This window comes from Penicillium psychrofluorescens (genome assembly GCF_964197705.1).
Source record: "Penicillium psychrofluorescens genome assembly, chromosome: 3".
In the NCBI taxonomy this organism is placed as follows: domain Eukaryota; kingdom Fungi; phylum Ascomycota; class Eurotiomycetes; order Eurotiales; family Aspergillaceae; genus Penicillium; species Penicillium psychrofluorescens.
Genome location: NC_133441.1, coordinates 2,540,175 through 2,558,608, shown reverse-complemented (window position 1 = coordinate 2,558,608; position 18,434 = coordinate 2,540,175). Strand labels below are relative to the sequence as shown.

At 52.5% G+C, this 18,434-nt stretch overlaps 7 protein-coding genes across 7 annotated transcripts; 4 read left to right on the top strand and 3 right to left on the bottom strand.

Annotated features, from left to right (window-relative positions):
- Nucleotides 1-372: 372 nt before the first annotated feature.
- Nucleotides 373-1,989, top strand: PFLUO_LOCUS5093 (uncharacterized protein; the record flags this gene model as incomplete). Its single annotated transcript, XM_073782509.1, has 2 exons — nt 373-535; nt 593-1,989. The coding sequence occupies 2 exons, from the start codon at nt 373-375 to the stop codon at nt 1,987-1,989; spliced, it is 1,560 nt and encodes a 519-aa protein (XP_073639157.1).
- Nucleotides 1,990-5,631: 3,642 nt separating this feature from the next.
- On the bottom strand, nt 5,632-7,463 carry PFLUO_LOCUS5092 (uncharacterized protein; the record flags this gene model as incomplete). The annotated part of the gene is made up of 3 exons (XM_073782508.1): nt 5,632-6,123; nt 6,274-6,370; nt 6,427-7,463. The coding sequence occupies 3 exons, from the start codon at nt 7,461-7,463 to the stop codon at nt 5,632-5,634; spliced, it is 1,626 nt and encodes a 541-aa protein (XP_073639156.1).
- Nucleotides 7,464-8,155: 692 nt separating this feature from the next.
- PFLUO_LOCUS5091 (Vacuolar protein 8) lies at nt 8,156-10,169 on the top strand (the record flags this gene model as incomplete). The annotated part of the gene is made up of 6 exons (XM_073782507.1): nt 8,156-8,329; nt 8,388-8,508; nt 8,564-8,677; nt 8,730-8,975; nt 9,030-9,779; nt 9,838-10,169. The coding sequence occupies 6 exons, from the start codon at nt 8,156-8,158 to the stop codon at nt 10,167-10,169; spliced, it is 1,737 nt and encodes a 578-aa protein (XP_073639155.1).
- Nucleotides 10,170-10,525: 356 nt separating this feature from the next.
- On the top strand, nt 10,526-11,275 carry PFLUO_LOCUS5090 (exosome 3'->5 exonuclease subunit ski4 (Csl4); the record flags this gene model as incomplete). Its single annotated transcript, XM_073782506.1, has 1 exon — nt 10,526-11,275. One exon carries the CDS (start codon nt 10,526-10,528, stop codon nt 11,273-11,275), a length of 750 nt encoding a protein of 249 aa, XP_073639154.1.
- A 562-nt stretch (nt 11,276-11,837) lies between these two features.
- Nucleotides 11,838-15,400, bottom strand: PFLUO_LOCUS5089 (Cytoplasmic GTPase/eEF2-like protein (ribosomal bioproteinsis); the record flags this gene model as incomplete). The annotated part of the gene is made up of 6 exons (XM_073782505.1): nt 11,838-12,217; nt 12,282-12,595; nt 12,652-14,199; nt 14,254-15,194; nt 15,258-15,278; nt 15,338-15,400. The coding sequence occupies 6 exons, from the start codon at nt 15,398-15,400 to the stop codon at nt 11,838-11,840; spliced, it is 3,267 nt and encodes a 1,088-aa protein (XP_073639153.1).
- Nucleotides 15,401-15,780: 380 nt separating this feature from the next.
- Nucleotides 15,781-16,292, bottom strand: PFLUO_LOCUS5088 (uncharacterized protein; the record flags this gene model as incomplete). The annotated part of the gene is made up of 2 exons (XM_073782504.1): nt 15,781-16,214; nt 16,268-16,292. 2 exons carry the CDS (start codon nt 16,290-16,292, stop codon nt 15,781-15,783), a joined length of 459 nt encoding a protein of 152 aa, XP_073639152.1.
- A 311-nt stretch (nt 16,293-16,603) lies between these two features.
- Nucleotides 16,604-18,256, top strand: PFLUO_LOCUS5087 (uncharacterized protein; the record flags this gene model as incomplete). The annotated part of the gene is made up of 5 exons (XM_073782503.1): nt 16,604-16,616; nt 16,683-16,727; nt 16,783-17,224; nt 17,278-17,741; nt 17,793-18,256. The coding sequence occupies 5 exons, from the start codon at nt 16,604-16,606 to the stop codon at nt 18,254-18,256; spliced, it is 1,428 nt and encodes a 475-aa protein (XP_073639151.1).
- Between the last annotated feature and the right edge of the window lie 178 nt (nt 18,257-18,434).

The window sequence follows — 18,434 nt, the reverse complement described above, 5'->3', positions numbered from 1 at the left end:
CGCACTCAACTCCCTTTCATATTTACCCGGACTTAGATTTTAGCTTGGGTATGTGGAGAAACTTCTGGCCAGGGCAGCCTTCCCATAACGCGGATCAGCCGCTTCCTACTCCACCTCTATTTACCCGGGCTTAGAATCCGGGGAAGACGCGGGGAAACTTGCAATTAGCATAGCATTTCCCCCGATGTATTTATATCATAGCCCCAGGTTGTAATCAGTGTTATTACATGCATCCGGTACTATAAGCCTCTCATATGCATACCAGCTATATTTCAAATATTAGTATTGTCGGTCTTGGCATCTGCATCAAGTTGTGCCCTAATCATTACCTCTACAGCATTTAGCTACGCGTTTGCGAACGTCTGTGTTGAAATGGCACCATCACAGAGTCAAAACCAGCTCGTCATCAACAGTGACCGGGGCGATACCACAATCAATGTGCGCGAGCTCCTCGACCAACCATGGTACAAATACCCACATTTACGACGCCTATACTTGTGGCTCAGTGTTGTTCTTGTGGTTCAGGCCACCAACGGTAATTTGCTACAGATATGGCAACCCAGATGAAAATCTCACTAATCACATACATCAGGGCTGGATGGGTCCATCATGAACGGCATGCAGACTCTGACTTACTGGCAAGACTACTTCCATCATCCCACCGGTGGCCAGCTTGGTATCTTCAATGGCACCCAGGGGCTGGGCGGAGTGGTCTCACAGTTCTTCTTATGGTGGCTAGTAGAAAAGATTGGGAGAAGGTACACTATTATCATCGGTTCTGTGATCATTATAGTGGGTGTGTTCCTGCAGTCATTTGCGCAGGGGTTGCCCATGTTTGCTACAGCCCGCGGTATCATCGGCCTCGGGTTGAGCTTTGAATATACCGCTGCTCCAATGCTCGTTACAGAGCTTGCTCACCCCCAACACCGAGCGCAGCTATCAACTCTTCTCAACACACTCTACTATTTTGGCGCAACGATTGCCGCGTGGATCACTTTGGGAACCCTGACCATCAAGAGCAACTGGTCATGGCGCGCGGTGTCCCTGGTCCAAATGTTTCCTTCTGTCATCTCTCTCAGCCTTACCTGGTGGGTACCTGAGTCTCCTCGTTGGCTCATCTCACGTGGTAAGACCGAGGAGGCTTTCAAGATCCTAGTTGACAACCACTGTGGTGGCAATGAGAGCGATTCTCTCGCATCTTTCGAGTTCAACGAGATACAGAGGACGCTTACCTTTGAGAAAGAGAACAGTAGCGGTAGCTGGTTTGATCTTATCCGTAGCCGCGGTAACCGCTATCGGACCTACATTGTATTAACTTGTAGTGTCGCCTCCCAGGCATCCGGTCAGACACTCATCGGCTACTATCTTGCAGTCGTCTTGACTGGCGTCGGCATCACAGACCCACACACACAGAGCATCATAAACGGCTGTTTGACCATGTGGAATATGGGCTGGGCGTTTTGGGGTGCTTTTGTTATTGACAAGTTTGGGAGGCGAACTATGATGCTTGGATCCTTAACCGGCATGCTCCTCGTCGGCTTCCTCCCCTGGACGATTTGCAATGCCATCTACGTCACTCAGGACGTTCACGAAGCTGGAATTGCGGTGATTGCATTCATTTTCATCTTCAGTGGTTTCTACTCGTCGACTTGGAATGGCATCCTAACGGGATATACTGTCGAGTGCATGAGCTACGATATCCGCCCGAAGCTTATATGCACACAAAATCTTTTGGTGCAAGCGACCATCACTGGTTTCAACTACTTAAATCCCGTGGCTCTGAAAAGAATTGGTTGGAGATACTACTGCATCATCGACGCGATCATCGTGCTCGAGATTGCTATGGTGTTCTTCACTTATCCCGAGACCAGTCGGATTACCCTTGAACAAGTGAACATCATTTTCGATGGCAAGGACGCCGTGAGGAACGACCTGCTAGAGAAGGCTGAGACGGTCCATATTGAGGAGAGCTCAGCAAAAGATATCTGAGGCCCAAATTCAAAAATTATTGTAGGTAGAGATAGTGAAGGGAAGTGAGCAAATGAGAATACATTCGTAGCTGAGGTCTTAGACAATCTCCAGTAACAGGAACTTTAAATTTGGAATGTTAGACCCAATGAATGCAGGATAAGAGCCGACCAAAACCTCAATTGAAAGTTGCTTAGGAGCAGCAACCATTACACTACCGCTACGGCACATTGTAAGGTGGTAAATCGGTTGAGTTACATCTGCGAGGACTCGCGAGGTTAGGTTTACGCAAAATTATTCGAGCTAAGTATATTCAGTTAAACTTGCCGCCCGGCATCTGAACCCATTGTTTCCATTTCGACCACTGCTTGCTTATCCTCAATAATATGAATGTCCACATTTGCCACTTGAGCATCCAGCCCGTCAAAGATCTTCGCAATCTCTTCAAGGGTGGGCCCGCGAGTTTCAATGAAGAAAAAGAAGACGAAAATAACTTCGAAACAAAGCCAGCCCTGCAGAGTGTGAGCAGGGGAATGCACATTTTATGGATACCAAGTAAGGAGGAGTAGAGTGAACTCACGCAGTAAATTGAGTAGAAGCGCCACCGAGGTTGCAGTTGGCTCAGCCCAATGGGATTAATATATCTATCGAAACTCGTATAAGTGTTGTCTCATGCTAATCGACTGTGGTAATGAAGGATATGGGAGACGACGAGAGCATAGCATAAGTGAAGTGGCAAGGAGAAAAGTAGACGAGTCTTACTGGTTGAAAACCAATCCTGCCTGGACGAAGAGGTTCATAACCATGAGCCCCTTTGCACGGAGCGTGTATGGCATAATCTCGACGGTGTATCCGACTAGTAAACCTGACCAGGCAATATTGTAAAATACTCCGTGGAGGAAGATGAAAAAGATCACAGTCTTGCCAGCTGCTAGATTATGGCGAAGGTCGTAAAGTGCTGAACAAGCAGTCCAGAGGACAAAACAAACAAACATCCCTACCATTCGTCTGCTTAGCATACTATCTCCGACATAAAAGCTCAGAGCAGCTTACCAATAGTTGCTGTTAGAAATAGAGGTCGACGGCCAACTCTGTCAACAACAGCTGCGCCAATGAGGCCGACAATCAACTGTGTGATATTAACAAAAACCTTCATAGAACTTGTTTTCCGCGACTTACCGAGAGAATGGTTTTGCAGCCATTGATCTTGAATTGAGTGTCCGCGTCAGTGACACCAATGCTATCCATGACCAGGGCGAAGTAATAACTAGTCAGCCCATTGCCACTCCATTGAGAAAAAAGACCTAGTGCGAGAACTAGAAAAAGGCGATATCTATTGCCCTTTGTTTGGAAGAAGTCCAAGTAACCACTGACTTTCTTGGCCTGGAACTCAAGTCGTAATGTTTCCCGAATTTCGTGGAATTCAAATTGTACGTCTCTATCCGTTTCGTTTCCGTTAGCGTGATATTTAGCCAAGATAGCTAGGGCCTCTTCGTCTCGCTCCTTCGAAAGAAGCCAACGCGGCGACTCAGGGACAACCCAGATGAAGGTAAACAGTAGTAAAGTTGGCAATGCTTGGAAAATAGACGGAATTCTCCAGGACCAGTTGTTCTTGATACTAAAAGTGCCGAAGGTTATCCATGTTGCGATAATGGATCCGATATCCCAGAGTTGATTATACACTGTTGTGACGCGCCCTCTATGTTGCGGATGGCAAATCTCAGTGAGAAGTAGAGGTGCGGCGTTGGAGGCTATGCTGTTTCCGAATCCGACAAAAAAACGGGCGGCAACAAACACTGACGAGAGTTAGATTGCTTCGAGTGAAGAGAGGATTTTGATGAGATGGAGCATACTGGAGAAGGTCTGAGCTGCACTTTGAACCGCAACCCCAACAAAGAGCAGCAAACATCCTGTTATGATCGCAATGCGACGGCCATAATGATCCGCTATATATGGACTTCGCAGGAATGAGAAAAGACTCTCCATTTCGGAGCGGAACTGACTCACGCGAACGGCAAGCCGGCAAGGCCACCAATACTATATATGGATCCAAACAAGCCCAATATCGATCCTGTTGGATGATGGAAGTAATCTTGCCATACCTCCAGGATTTGTAGCCCGTTTAGCATGGATCTAGAGACATTAGCAGTCAGAATTGGGACAACAGATGTATCAAATGTGAAAGATAGCTAGGTTGGGTGCTTTACCCGTCGTAACCTGTCGTGGCGGAGGCTAAACATAGAGCCATAGCCAGTGAATAGAGCTTCCTCAGACCCGGATCCTTGTACCATATGACTCGGTGAAATTGAGGCGCTTCAGCAACAGCAGCATCTCTCTCTGTTTTCCTCAAAGGCTGGACAGAAGTGATTCCAATCATGATGTCAGAAGTGATCCGGAGAAAAGAAGACAATCAATTACTCGAAAGTCCAAAGACATGCGAGGCACACGACAACCCAATTCAAGGAAATCAGAGTGTGGGCGTTGACTATTTATATATACGCCATAGTACCATCTCAAAGATGAGCGTTCCGGTTAAATTGGAACTGAGAATTAGCGCAGGTTACGGGGAAGACAGCAATTGGCAACGCTCCTACTGTGCATCGCAATGTTGCACATCAGAGGTTGACACTGTGCCCACCTTTACAGTCGGACGTAGGTCTCTAATCCCCCGGGCCCTAGCGTGCTGGAAGAACTGGCGCTTTCATCCTCGAGTTTGAATTAACCGGAGCTTTAGCCGGCCTAGCAGTTGCAGCATCGAGGTAGCAAGGCATTTGGCCTGAGGAGAGAGACGTTGCAATGGCTTGCCTCCATCGTCTCCACCTCCGCAGTATCCCCACACGATAACTCGGACGCTAACTAGTAGGTAATTAGACGGACCAAAGCCATTCGTTACACTTATTAGATGCCATCATAGGTTCTTTACGACGATCTACCCCGCCTCATTTCCTCGGCAAGATGGGCAAGCAGTGCCGGCTCCTAAGCGAAACCACCGAGATCATGTTTTCCTGCTTGATGTTTCTCTAGAGGCACAAACTGAACCGATACGATGAGGCGTTTCCCACTCATTGTGCACTAACCGCACTGGCCGTTTGGATAGTAGGAAGTTCCCTGATGCACCTGTATTCTTAGAAGATCGCAGCGCGTTTGATGGAAAGTCAAGGTCTATGACAAGTGGAATAACAGCTCAGGCCAATATCAGACGGAATACTGACAAATTGCCTGCATTGTAATTACTCAGTTACCATCATCGAGTATCTAGATACGGGGACATTGGGAGAATAATAATCGGGTCTATGCGTTGCTGGCTTTGAGATTCTCTTGACAGTCTAGTGGACCATGAATGAAAAGGTCACCAGAAGATATAAAAATATTCGACAGACAAAAGATTAGCTACACAGTGACCACACGGCCCCGAGGTGCGAAAATGGGTATATGGAAATGCCCGAATAGGGGGGAAACGGGAGAGAGAGAGAGACAGACAAGAATGGAACGCCACCTCGCCATGAAGAAAAGACAATCGGATGAGAAACAGCAGATCAGCGCTCTTGGAAGATGCAGACGATGGGCAGTTCATGCAGACATGAGGTGAAATAATGGACGCGCAGAAAACGGGCAGATGCGAGACGAATATTTTAGGAATGAAAGAAGAATAGAAAATCCAGTTCATGACATCCCCGCTCGTCCATCAAAGGCGAGCGGCCCCGAATCGTTGCGCGGTGTCATTGGGTTGTCGTCCGACGTTTCGGAGCGGATGGGAGTATCGGACCGAAGCTGTGAGGGCCGCCCTGGAGGGACGCTAAGCGGCTGGGTTGGCTGCCAGCCCGGGATATTGATGGTGGCGCTGCGGGCGAGGTCGTCATTGCTCGAGTCGGGGGCTGGAGAACTCGAGCTCTGGTTGTCAGGTACTTCGGTCACCGGTGTTTCGCCTTCTTCCAGGGTAGGGAGATTCTCCACATCGGCGGGTAGTTCTGCTTCATCGGAATTGCTGCCTTGCTCACCGGTCGAGCCTGGCAAATCTGCGGGCGACTGGGTCTCAGATCGCGGTGGGCCTCGATCTACAGCTGCCGATCCTTCTTCCCTCTCGTCTTCTCCGTCATGGTCGTTGGAATCGTCGACCTCTGCGTTCAGATCCGTAAACGCACGGCAGTTGGGACACTGGAACATGGGATAATCGGGCGAATGTAGCAAACGACTAATACATTTATAGTGCCAAACGTGGGCACAGGCGGCCATGAACAGGCACTGGTAGGGTCGCTTAAACACAGTTAGTATCGGCATAGGAGATGGTAAAGGAAAACAACGCACCAGGACAGATCCAAGGCAGATGGAACACTCGCGACAACCGGCGTAGTCCGCGGTATCACCTTTGCCAAGGTTCTTGATCAGACTTTCGGTGTTTTTGCTGAAGAAACACAGACGGTTAGCCTTGCGCCAGATTCACAGTCGATCCATACATACTTGAACTCATTTTGCTGCTGTTGCCACGACCGATTGCACTCAATCCGGATCCGCACACACCGGAAGATCATCTCCTCCCCTCCGCGAAAGTCGATACCCAGCTGTACAATATCCCCGTCCTTGATGGTGTACAGTCGCGACACCATATTCGGCTGGCTCAGACGCATGTGATTCAAAAAGGTCCCCGACGAGCTTCCTACATCCTTGATGTGCCACTGGCCATTGACATACATAAACTCGCAGTGTTTCCGACTGACGACTTTGGATTTGAAGCCCACGGGCGCATCGGAGGGCTCGCCTGGGTTGGGGATGGGGATGCCATCTCGCTCAGAGTACCGACCGACCTTGATCACACAGCTCTCAGAGGGCAGGGTGCGTGTAATGGGGACAAATGGTAGCGAGGGCCTCGAGTTTTGCAGAGAGTCTTGGTAAGGAAAAAATCGGATGGTGGCTTTCTGCTTCGGTTTCGGCGAGGTCGCCTCGGCCATCATGGCATCGGTCGGCTCCGTCAACTCGCCCTGCGCCGTGGAGGGCTCAGGCGATGAGCTGGATGGCTCCAGATTGGCCGTCCGATCGTTGGTGCGTGGTGGGGGTGGCCGACTCTGAACGGCGGAAGCACTCCTCAGCCGCGCCATGACGTGCGGTGTTTGCGTCGCAGGGTCAATGGAAGGCGTGGATCGTGCCGAATCGGTTGAGGAGGCTTGGCCGGCTTGGTCGAGAACTCGGGAGCTGGAGGTGGGAGCCGACGTGTAGCGGGACAGGGCTGGGTGGTCAGCGTCGGGGCATGGGCCCGCAGCGGTCTCCCCGTGCAACGGCGTGGAGTCCGGACCGGTGTTAGAGGTTGGGGATCGCCAGGACACGCGACTGCTGATACTGTTGCGATGGGAGCCCCGGGCGGAGGAGGACAGGTGATTCTGAGTATAAGCGCGAAGCTGGCTCAGGCGGCGCAGACGCCCTGGCCGAGGAGCGTCAGAGGAAATGGTCGGGGCGGCAGTGGTGGCAGTGGAGGCAGACATGGACGCGTTGGCAGCAGGCATGCAGAGTCAGACCGACCGTCGTTGTCAGACCCAGCATCTAGGATTAATGTGTGCGAGGGAAACCGAGGGGATGAAGGCACCGCAGGAAGTGGAGAGAGGAAAAGAGCAACCCAGGCCAGCGGGGGAGGACAAGCCGAGCGGAACAATGAGAGTGGCTGACCTAGGTAGGAGTATGATTATGCGAGGGTATCGGTCGTTGGGGAATAGTAGCGTCAGAGTAGGATAATCGAGAGTATTCTCGCTAGTAGATTTCCATTCCTCCTCAATCTACTCAACGATGACTAGAAGACTCCCGTACGTGTGATCTCCTCTTGTGATGCCTGCGATGATCGTGGAGTCTTCTGCCGTGATAAGCTAGCTGCCCCCTCTCCCTCTCTCCTTCCTCTGTTGCTCCTCTCTCCCACACGCTCTCTTGACTTCTTCACTTTTGTTTTCCCTCTGCTCCATCCAAAGCTTATCACCCATCACGCGCCGGGTCTGTGTTCCCCTACTCAACATCACTCCCGTTTTTGGCTTCCCACCCTCCCCCTAGCCTCCTCAACCTGCTCCTCCCCTCCCAACTCCCCTCCCCGACGACCATACCACCTCACAACTACACCATCCCACCAAAACTGGTCGCGAACGACTCCTCGTCTCTTCTTTCAGCTTTGCCATTCATGTTGGCAGGGCCAGAGGCCCACTAGTCAAGAGCCATGAGTGGAATCGCAAATGCGTGTCTGTCGTGCCTGTCCGCCGTTGACCGCTGGTGTCACATCACGGCTTGTCTCGGACCCATCGGAGCTCGCTCACGAGATGGCATCTATGAAACTACCTTGGCCGACAACGAGCGGGAAGCAGTATCAGACCTGCTGGGCTATCTGGAGAACGTACGTGGCAGATTTCTCCCCGATCCCTACGTCACTGTACTCACCAAGCTTCTTGCAGCGTGCCGAGACCGATTTCTTCTCGGGCGAGCCTCTTCGAGCTTTGAGCACCCTCGTTTATTCCGAGAATGTCGACCTACAACGGAGCGCGAGCTTGACATTCGCTGAAATCACCGAGCGCGGTATGTTGGAGCGGGTGCGATGGAGCTGCTGAAATTTCTAACGATCGCTGGACAGATGTACGCGAGGTCGACCGTGATACGCTGGAACCCATTCTTTTCCTCCTCCAGAGCTCAGATATCGAGGTTCAACGAGCTGCTAGTGCAGCACTCGGCAACCTCGCGGTGAATGGTGAGTGCCATCCTCTCCCGTAGCAAGCGAACCGATCGCTAATGGACAACAGCGGAGAACAAGGTCTTGATTGTCGCCCTTGGGGGGCTGACTCCCCTGATCCGCCAGATGATGTCGCCCAACGTCGAGGTACAGTGCAATGCGGTCGGGTGCATTACCAACTTGGCGACACATGAGGAAAATAAAGCCAAGATCGCTCGTTCGGGAGCCTTGGGACCTTTGATCCGCCTGGCCAAGTCGAAGGACATGCGTGTGCAGCGTAATGCAACAGGCGCACTGCTCAACATGACGCATTCCGGTATGCAATACAGAAAACTCTTGTTTTAGGATTCTTCTCTAACGAGGCGAACAGATGATAACCGCCAGCAACTGGTCAACGCAGGCGCGATTCCCGTGCTTGTCCAACTGCTGTCATCCCCCGACGTCGATGTACAGTACTATTGCACGACCGCGCTCAGCAATATCGCCGTCGACTCGACCAACCGCAAACGCCTGGCTCAAACCGAGTCGCGTTTGGTACAGTCCTTGGTCCACCTCATGGACTCATCTACTCCCAAGGTGCAGTGTCAAGCGGCGCTCGCCCTGCGTAATCTCGCCTCCGACGAGAAATACCAGCTCGAGATCGTTCGAGCGAAAGGCCTCTCTCCTCTCCTACGCCTTCTACAATCGTCCTATTTACCTCTTATCCTCTCCGCCGTTGCCTGCATTCGAAATATCTCTATTCACCCATTGAACGAATCTCCGATCATCGAAGCGGGCTTCCTGAAGCCTCTGGTGGACCTGTTGGGCACAACAGACAATGAAGAGATCCAGTGCCATGCCATTTCCACTCTCCGCAATCTCGCGGCCAGTTCCGATCGCAACAAAGAACTCGTTCTGCAGGCCGGTGCAGTTCAGAAGTGCAAGGATCTGGTTCTGCGGGTGCCCCTCACCGTCCAATCTGAAATGACCGCCGCGATTGCCGTGCTGGCGCTTAGTGACGAGCTCAAATCGCATCTCCTCAACCTTGGGGTGTTTGATGTCTTGATCCCGCTGACCAACTCTGAGAGCATCGAGGTGCAAGGCAACAGTGCAGCTGCTCTGGGCAACCTGTCGTCGAAAGGTATGTTGTTCTCCTTTTCATATTCCCTTTGCCTTTCTATTCTAACCAGTATAATCAGTGGGTGATTACTCCATCTTTGTGCGTGACTGGGCAGACCCCAACGGAGGCATTCACGGATACCTTCAACGCTTCCTTGCCAGCGGAGACCCAACCTTCCAGCACATTGCCATCTGGACACTCCTGCAACTGCTCGAGTCAGAGGACGCGAAACTGATCGGATACATCTCCAAGTCGGAAGATGTCGTACAAATGGTCAAGTCGATCTCCGATAAGAACATTGAATCTGACGAGGAGGATGGAGATGACGGTGAGGCTGAGGTCGTAGCGCTCGCCCGGCGCTGCCTCGAGTTCCTCGGGGCGGGACCCAAGCAGACTCTAGTCGAAGCCTGATTTTCCTTTTCTTTCTTTAATAGGGTGCTGGGTGAGCATTGAATCCATCGAATCCGGTTTATCCCCCCCGTCAGCGGGCATTTGGAGTGTTCGGGGCTTGTATGTGTGTTTTTTTTCTGTTTTCTCTCTCTTTCTCTTTTTGTCCATGATACTTCTGGGCCGGTGCCGTTGTCGCTTGTTCCTACGCATTCGCCCTGTATTCACGCTAGATATGGGCCTTTATATTTAATCTCGATACCACATGCTCTGATCCGCGTAGTCCTGTAGGGCTGCACGGAGAAACCTACTTCCGGGCCGGCGAGCTTCCCGCCAAAAAATAGACTCGCAGCTCGTTCAACTTCACACTCGCAAACACAATGGCTGCCACTATTCCCTCTCTGGCTATTCCAGGCCAGCGTCTGGGCCCCGCATCTGCCTACAGTGCCGGACCGGGAACACACATCCAGCAATCCATGATCTACGCCTCAATCGCCGGTCCCGTTGTCGTCGATCCCGCACAACCCAAGACGCAGCTCAAGTCCACGATCCGAGTATCGCGAGTCCCAACGAGCAAACCTCAAACGCAAACCGATAGTCCTGCAGGAGCGGCATCCACACTTCCAAAACCAAAACCAAGATACAACACCCTCCCCGCCGTGGACTCGATCGTCCTCGCCCGCGTAACAAGAGTACAAAAACGCCAAGTCGCCGTGTCCATCTTAGTCGTCCTCGATGAGTCCACCACTGCCCAGAGCATCATCTCTCCCTCTTCATCATCAGACAACGACAACATCGCCTCAATCCTCACAACAGCTGCCAACCCAGAGAACCACAGCAACACAGACGAACTGCGCTTCCAAGCGCTCATCCGGAAAGAAGACGTGCGCGCCGTGGAGAAAGACCGCGTTGTGCTGGATGAAATGTTCCGCGTTGGCGACATCGTGCGCGGGTCGGTGATTTCGCTGGGCGATCAGAGCTTTTATTATCTCACTACCGCGCGCAATGATCTCGGCGTTGTTATGGCTCGGAGTGAGGCTGGGAATATGATGTTTCCTGTTAGTTGGAAGGAGATGCGGGATCCGGTTACTGAGGTCGGGGAGCAGAGGAAGGTTGCGAGGCCTTTTTGAGGGGAGGCATGATGTCGCTTTTCTCCCTGACTTCTCTATCCCCGTTTTATTATCTACCAGCAAAGAGGTATCGGTGACTGCGGACAGTGGTTCTTTGTCTGGAAAGACAGCTGGGTCAGAGGTGATACCTACGCCCTTCACGACGGAAACAACCTTCGTCCATGTTTTGCCCACACGACCTGGCGCGCAGAGGACTAGGTCTCGGACCAATCACAGAATCCCAGTCGAGCCTAAATGGTCTTCTTCTCTCTTCGATAAGCAAGACTCACACAGCAGTTTGAAGATGAGTCTTCCATCCGAACGCGAAGATCGAGCCGCACCAAGTGTGCAGTGTGGAAGAGTATATTACAATGACTTTAGAAATGATACCCTTGGAATCATGAATTAAATGAAAAGAAAAGACTTCGGATCAATATCAAATCCAATCTACAAGTAGACTAGATCCTTCCTCCACCTGAACCGTAAAGTAAGAATATGCATACTTTTCGAATTCATGCGCCTATACTCTAATAAACAACCAATTCCATATCCAATGCACAAACACAAGCAAGAGCCCTTCTACCTATTTCTTCAGCGTCTTCTGCTTCTCAGCATCAATCAACTTCCTCCCCTTTACAACAAGCCCCTTCCGCTCACGCACAGCATCCATATACCTCTTCGCCACATTCTCCCGATCAGCCAACTCGCCTAGATCCTCCAGCTCCTCCTCCGTAGCAGGAACCCAGAATGGATCTTCGTCGAGAGCCTCAAAGCCCGCGAAGATGAGCTGCGGTTGCGCGGCACCGGACGTGCGTTTGCGGATTTCCTCGGCAAACCCGAATGACTCGGCTACCGGGAGGAGCGCGAGAATCGTGAAGAACGGGGTGCCTTCTTTCATTACCTCTGACTGGATGCGTCCGCGGCGCCGCGTGATTACGCCGTAGACGCGGCCGAGGACTTCGGCTTTTGAGTTGATGATGTGTTAGTATGTTTTGGTATTTCTCGGTTTGAGGGGGAGGGGACGTACTCGTTGCTTGGATCTCGCAGCTGTACATCGCCAACATTACCCGCGGACTCCAGTCCAGGAATCCCTGCGAAATGCCCTCGCGGACCAGCTTGATCGCGTCACCGGTCAATCGGCCCTTATCCAACTCGTCGCCATTGGATTGCACGGCCAGCTCTTCTAGGAATACAGCGATGCCCTGGATCGGTTCCTGGCAAAGAGGGCCTTGTCCTGTTGCTAGCTGGAAGGCATATGCGATCTTGTCACAGAAATCGCGCACCAGCAGGGCCTGCTGATTGTTGGTGTCGCCAGCGGGCTGCTTAGGGTCGTCGAGCAGACTGTGAAATGAAATATTAGTTGCCGACAATGACAAAGTGAGGTCAATTAGACTTACAATTTATCACATGTGTTGACAGCAGTTCCATCAACCAGGATATTGGGACCGACTCTGCGCGGACCAAATGCCGTAATTCTGTCGACGACGTCCCGCCATAGTTCGTTATCATCCTTGACTTCATCGCGGAATACTTTGTCCAGTTCTGTCCGGAATTCTTCCAGAGAAAGGATGCTGGCTTCGTGCACTTCGCCCGCAGCATCTACAACAGTTGTCTCGACTGGAGCGCCGCTCTCCAGCCCTCCATCAGCCGGAAGCTCTGCATCAGGCTTCGCCTCTGCGGCTGTCCGTTTCTCGGATTGCAGCTTCTTGATGGTTCCCACATGCTTAGAGAGAAACTCTGTCACTGCCTCAGGCAGTGGTACCACGCGCAGCTGAACTGTCAACTGCTTTGAGGAAGAGACCTGCAAAACCCCACCACGGCCCAGCTCCGGGTTCTTCGGGGCAGCCATCTCGGGCGCATGGACGATTGTTTCCCGGTAGGGAACGATGGCTTCACCGGTCTGGATGTCGCAACGAGCAAACCGCTCGCGGAGATCCTTGACACATCGCTCCAGGTGCAGCTCGCCCGCGGTTAGAATGACATGCTCACCGCTGGGAAGCACCTCGTACTGCGCGCAGGGATCGCTTTGCTCAAGAAGACGGAGGCCGGTCACCATCTTGCCCAGATCGGCCGGGTTGACTGGTTCCAAGGCCACTCGCACAATTGGTGGAGTGCCCAGAGAAACACCAGCCAGGTTGATGCTGCCTTCGAGTTGACTGCAAAGAGTACCAGTCTTGAGTACATACCCAGCAAGACCTCCTATACCAAAGACCACACCGGCGGGAACAGACTGCAGAGGCTCGAGACTTCGGCCCATGAGCAGGTAGAGATCGGTGACGGTGACCTTCTTTGGTTCGGGGCTGGCATGTGGGTTGGCGGGTGAGAATTTCGGTGGCAGCACGTATATCGCATCTCCTACGGAGAGCGTGCCAGAATATAGTCGTGCAAATCCAACGAGATGCTCAGGGTCCTCCTTTTCGCCCACCTCGTCCGTCTCTTCAGTCTCGGTGATGAGGGATGTATTTTCAAAAGCGGAGGTCAGTCGCGAGAAGTTGTCTGCCTGTCCGGCACTGGTCTCTGCTTGCATCTTTGCGATCTCTTCTCGCTTGCGACGTGCAAGTTCCCTGGCTTCATCTGCAGTCATGGTGGTACCGCTCCTTTTCTTATTCGACACAAGCTCGCTCTCTGGGATAGCGACCATCTTGCTGACGTATGCTACAACCGGCTGGTTCTTCTCGGTCTTAAAATTCACCATGGCCTGCTTGACATCCTCTGCCACGAATTTGGCTCCAGGGGAATCCTTAATCATGTCAGGCAGTCGGGCTGCTTGTGCCGCTGGCGGACTCGGAAGATATTCAATAACGGACACCAAGACCGCAGTTGAAAGAGGCAGCCATGCAGAAAACAAGGTTGTCATAATGTTTCTTGGATCTCGCGAGCGCAAGATATATGGGGGGATGTTGATATTCAAGGACTTGGTGATTTTCTCCAAAAGTGCCGGATCCCTGGCAAGCGTTAGAGATTCCAACCGTAATAAACTGCTCTAGAAAAAAACTTACGCTCTATCCTTGCCTCCACCAGTAGTCGCTTCGTATGCAGCCCAGATACTGTCGAGAACCAACTGCACGAACATGGGCTTCAGTGCCCGTCCTTTCAGGTGCTTCTGGCCCAGCACGCGTTTCGTCTTAGGATCCAAGTAGTAATCTCCCCAGAGAACTTTTTCCAGGATAGTCCGCTTAATGCCCAACTTCTTTTCGTAGATGGCGGCGAATTGGCGGATAGTAAAAGCCCAGCCATCCACCGCACTGCAGAAGATGACATTGTTCTTTTCAGGGGCGAAGTAGAGATCCTCGTCGTCACGCTCTTCAAAGTCAGTCACCTCGCTAATACTCTGCGTGGACTCATCGTCCACGACCTGCTTCTTGGGCCGGTCCTTGTCCCGGGCAGAGGAGTTGATGCGATCTTCCATGCGCTCTCGCCATTGCAGATCCTCCTCCATGCGCTCTCCCTGGTAAAAGCTGCCAATCACGGCATTAATCTGCTCCAGCAGCCGGCTCAGGTGCGCGTACGCCTCGCTGGGACTCATCATTAGTTCCGTCACCAGTCGGTCCATCTTGTTAATGACTAGGATCGGCTTCAGCTGCTCCACCCAGGTCTGTCGCAGCACAGTCACAGTCTGGCTGCAAACACCCTCGACCGCGTCAACGAGCACCACCGCCCCATCACACAGCCGCGAGGCGGTCGACACCTCACTGCTGAAGTCGATGTGGCCCGGCGAGTCGATCAGGTTAATCAGATACTCCTTGGGCACGGGCTGCGCATCCGGACTCGGGCGACGCATCATGGAGAAGAACAATGAGATAGCCGATGATTCCATGGTGATACCACGGAGCTGCTCATCTGGGCGGGAGTCCAAGTAGCGGATCTTGCCCGCCAGCTTGGGAGAGATAATGCCATTGGTGGCGATGAGACTGTCTGTCAACGACGTCTTGCCATGGTCCTAGAGCTCTGTGGTTAACAGGAAGATTCTCTTGGGTGGGGAGAGCAAAAGCGCCAGACTTACGACGTGGGCTAGAATGCAGATCTAGAGCGCTGGTTAGCGGTTGGCTCGTGTGACATCATGGGATGGGATGGGAAACGCACATTTCGTATGTCCTCGGGCTTGCGCTGCAGCCGGACAAGCTCATCGACATTGACGACGGGCATATTGCTAGACCGGGACCACGATGTTGGCTGAAAGGAGCGTGTTGAGAAATGCCGCAACGGTCAAAAAGTGGCTCCGAAGAAAAAAAAGGCGGGAGAAGCGGGATGCGCTCGATGCCTGAACTACAAGACAACACGATTACTAGAAATGGGCTAACACGCTCAAAATTATTCAACTGTGCTCGGGAATGGATTATTAATTAGTGATATTTCAATGATCGCATTCATCGAGGCTAACATTCGACCATGACGCTTTACAACTCAGCCTGGGATGTTCTGACTCAAGATGGATCATGTTGAGTCAACTAGTGACTTCTACAGCTAACTACCGACTTGGCCCAAACCAGGCGGACATGGCAGGGATGGCAAGGATCTCTCCATGGTCATTCCTCATCAAAGGAGAGCTTGATCTTCTTCGCCTTCTTCGGCTTGCGTGACACCGGGGCTTTGGGCTGCGTCTGTTCAGGCTCAACCTGGTCGTCGCCCACAACCTTGGCCTGTTTTCGCTTCTTCTGTGTCCCGATCTCGGTGAGATTGCTCTGTTGTTTGGGCGCTGACTCTGCCGGACGAGCTTCCTTGGCTTCCTTTTCACCATCTTTGGTAGAAGGATCATCGTCCGGGTTGCTCTCCTGCACCATGACTTTATATTCCTCCTTGGTAATCACCTCGTTGCTCTCTTCGTCCACATAGGTCGGCTCGTCATCATCGTCGTCGTCCTTTTTCAGTCTTTGTGGGCGTTGTGCTGGCCGCTCCAGGCGACCGGTGGAATTTCCATGTTGGCCGCGCAGTTTTTGGAGGAATGCAGGCTCGTTTGCCTCTAAATGACTCAAATCAGTAGTAGATCCGGGTAACAGAGGTCAAGCGGTGTACCGTAGGCGAGCTTGGGGTTGGGCATGGTCGTGAGGCCTGACTGGAGGCTCTGTAGTGTAGGGCCTCAGGTGAAACTCATGCTGGGCAGTCGCGCTAAACTAAAAGAGCATCGCAATTGCAAATATGATGTCGCGGAGACAAGGGAAACAATTGCAATGGCCGTGGGTTCAAAAAGACATACAAGAGAGAGAGACAGAGAGAGACAGAGAGAGAAACGCGAACGAGTGACTGCTTCCAGCGCTAAACCGCATCGGGCACCTCGAAAAGTCAAGGAGCGGCAGTCGCATCTCTTCCCTTCCCATCACCTTCTCCCCCATCCCACTCCCCCAATTCACCATGCTTTGTGCAAGTAAGTCGGATTCCTAGTTGTGCTGCGTGGGTTGATGCTCTTGATCTTTTTCTAACCCCTTCGCAGTCTCCGGAGAGGCCCCTCAGGCGCCCGTCGTCTCTCCCAAGAGCGGTACGTCCTTCAGAAGTCTCGTGTCGTCGAGTCCCCCGATCTAACACCCATATAGGCAGCGTTTTTGAGAAACGTCTCATTGAGGCGTACGTCGCGGAACATGGCAAAGACCCTGTGAACGGCGAGGAGCTCGGCGCCGACGAGCTGATCGAGGTCAAGTCGCAGCGTGTCGTGCGGCCCCGGCCGCCCACCCTCACATCCATCCCCTCGCTCCTCAGCGTATTCCAGGAAGAATGGGACGCCTTAGCACTGGAGACATATACCCTGCAGCAGAATCTGGCCCAGACCCGGCGCGAACTCAGTTCTGCACTCTACCAGCACGATGCCGCGGTGCGCGTGATTGCGCGCCTCACACAGGAAAGGGACGAGGCTCGCGAGGCCCTTTCGAAGGTGTCGGTTGGTGCTGGTCGGCCTGCGGCTGATGGTGAAGCCATGCAGGTCGATTCGGCGGGCTTGCCGCAGGTCGTGTTGGAGCGGATTGAGAACACACAGGCGCAGTATGTGCAATTGATTTCTTTCGTGCTTATCTTGCGACTAACACACTTTACAGACTCTCCAAATCTCGCCGCAAGCGCACCGTTCCCCAAGGCTGGGCTACCAGCGACGCCATCTCGGCGTACAAGCCCGTTGAAGCCTCTGAACCGCTTTACCCCGGCAGCCGGGCATTGGCTATTAACTCTACTGGCGAACTGGCCCTTGTTGGAGGCGTTGATGGTGTGGTTGGCGTTTACTCGCTCGCTCAGAAGAGCGTGGTTCAGACATTGAAAGCAGATGGCCCGGTCACTGACGCGACATGGGCTGGCAACAAGGCCGTTATTGGGTCATCTACCGGTTCTGTGAAGGTCTTTGAGAATGGGAAGGAGGTTGCGAGCTTCGCCTCCCACGCTGGTGAGGTGGCGGCAGTTGCTCTGCATGCGACTGGGGATATTGTTGCCTCGGTTGGCGTCGACAAGAGCTACGTCCTGTACGACTTGGCCACCAACTCGGTTGTCACCCAAATTTTCACCGACACCGGTAAGTGATGCCTTCAGGCTTTCTTTTTCAACTCGCTAACATCCTGGATAGCCCTACTATCGGCCAACTTCCATCCTGATGGCCACCTGTTGGCTGCTGGTGGTGCGAACGGCCAAGTCAAGATCTTCGACGTCAAGACCGGCGGATCAGCTGCAGAGTATGACATGTCAGGCCCTGTGAAATGTCTCTTCTTCTCTGAGAATGGTACATTCCTGGCTGCCGTGGCTGATGGATCGACGACGGTTTCCATCTGGGATCTCCGCAGCTCCAAGGAAACTAAGGTGTTGGATACGGGCAGCCAGATCAATTCGATCTTCTGGGATTACACTGGCCAGTTCCTCCTGACGGGTGGCCCCAGTGGCCTGACTGTCCAGCAGTTCTCCAAGAAGAACAAGCAGTGGTCAGAGCCCCTGCGCAGCGCCGTGCCAGCCGTCTCGGTGGGCTGGGGAGCCAGTGCGCAGAGCGTTGTGGCGTTGAATGAGGCGGGTGCAATCACGGTGCTGGGGGCACAATGATTGATTCACAAGTTCTCCTGTAATTCTAGATCTGGTCATCTGGTGTTTCACTCGAGTCGGTTCAGTTTTTATGCAAGAAAAATAAGGATGACTTCATTTAATGGGTGCAATAGCTGCTTTGTTTGATCGTGATATCTTCATTTCTCTTCCGTTCTTCCTTCTTCTTTCCTCCGTCCAT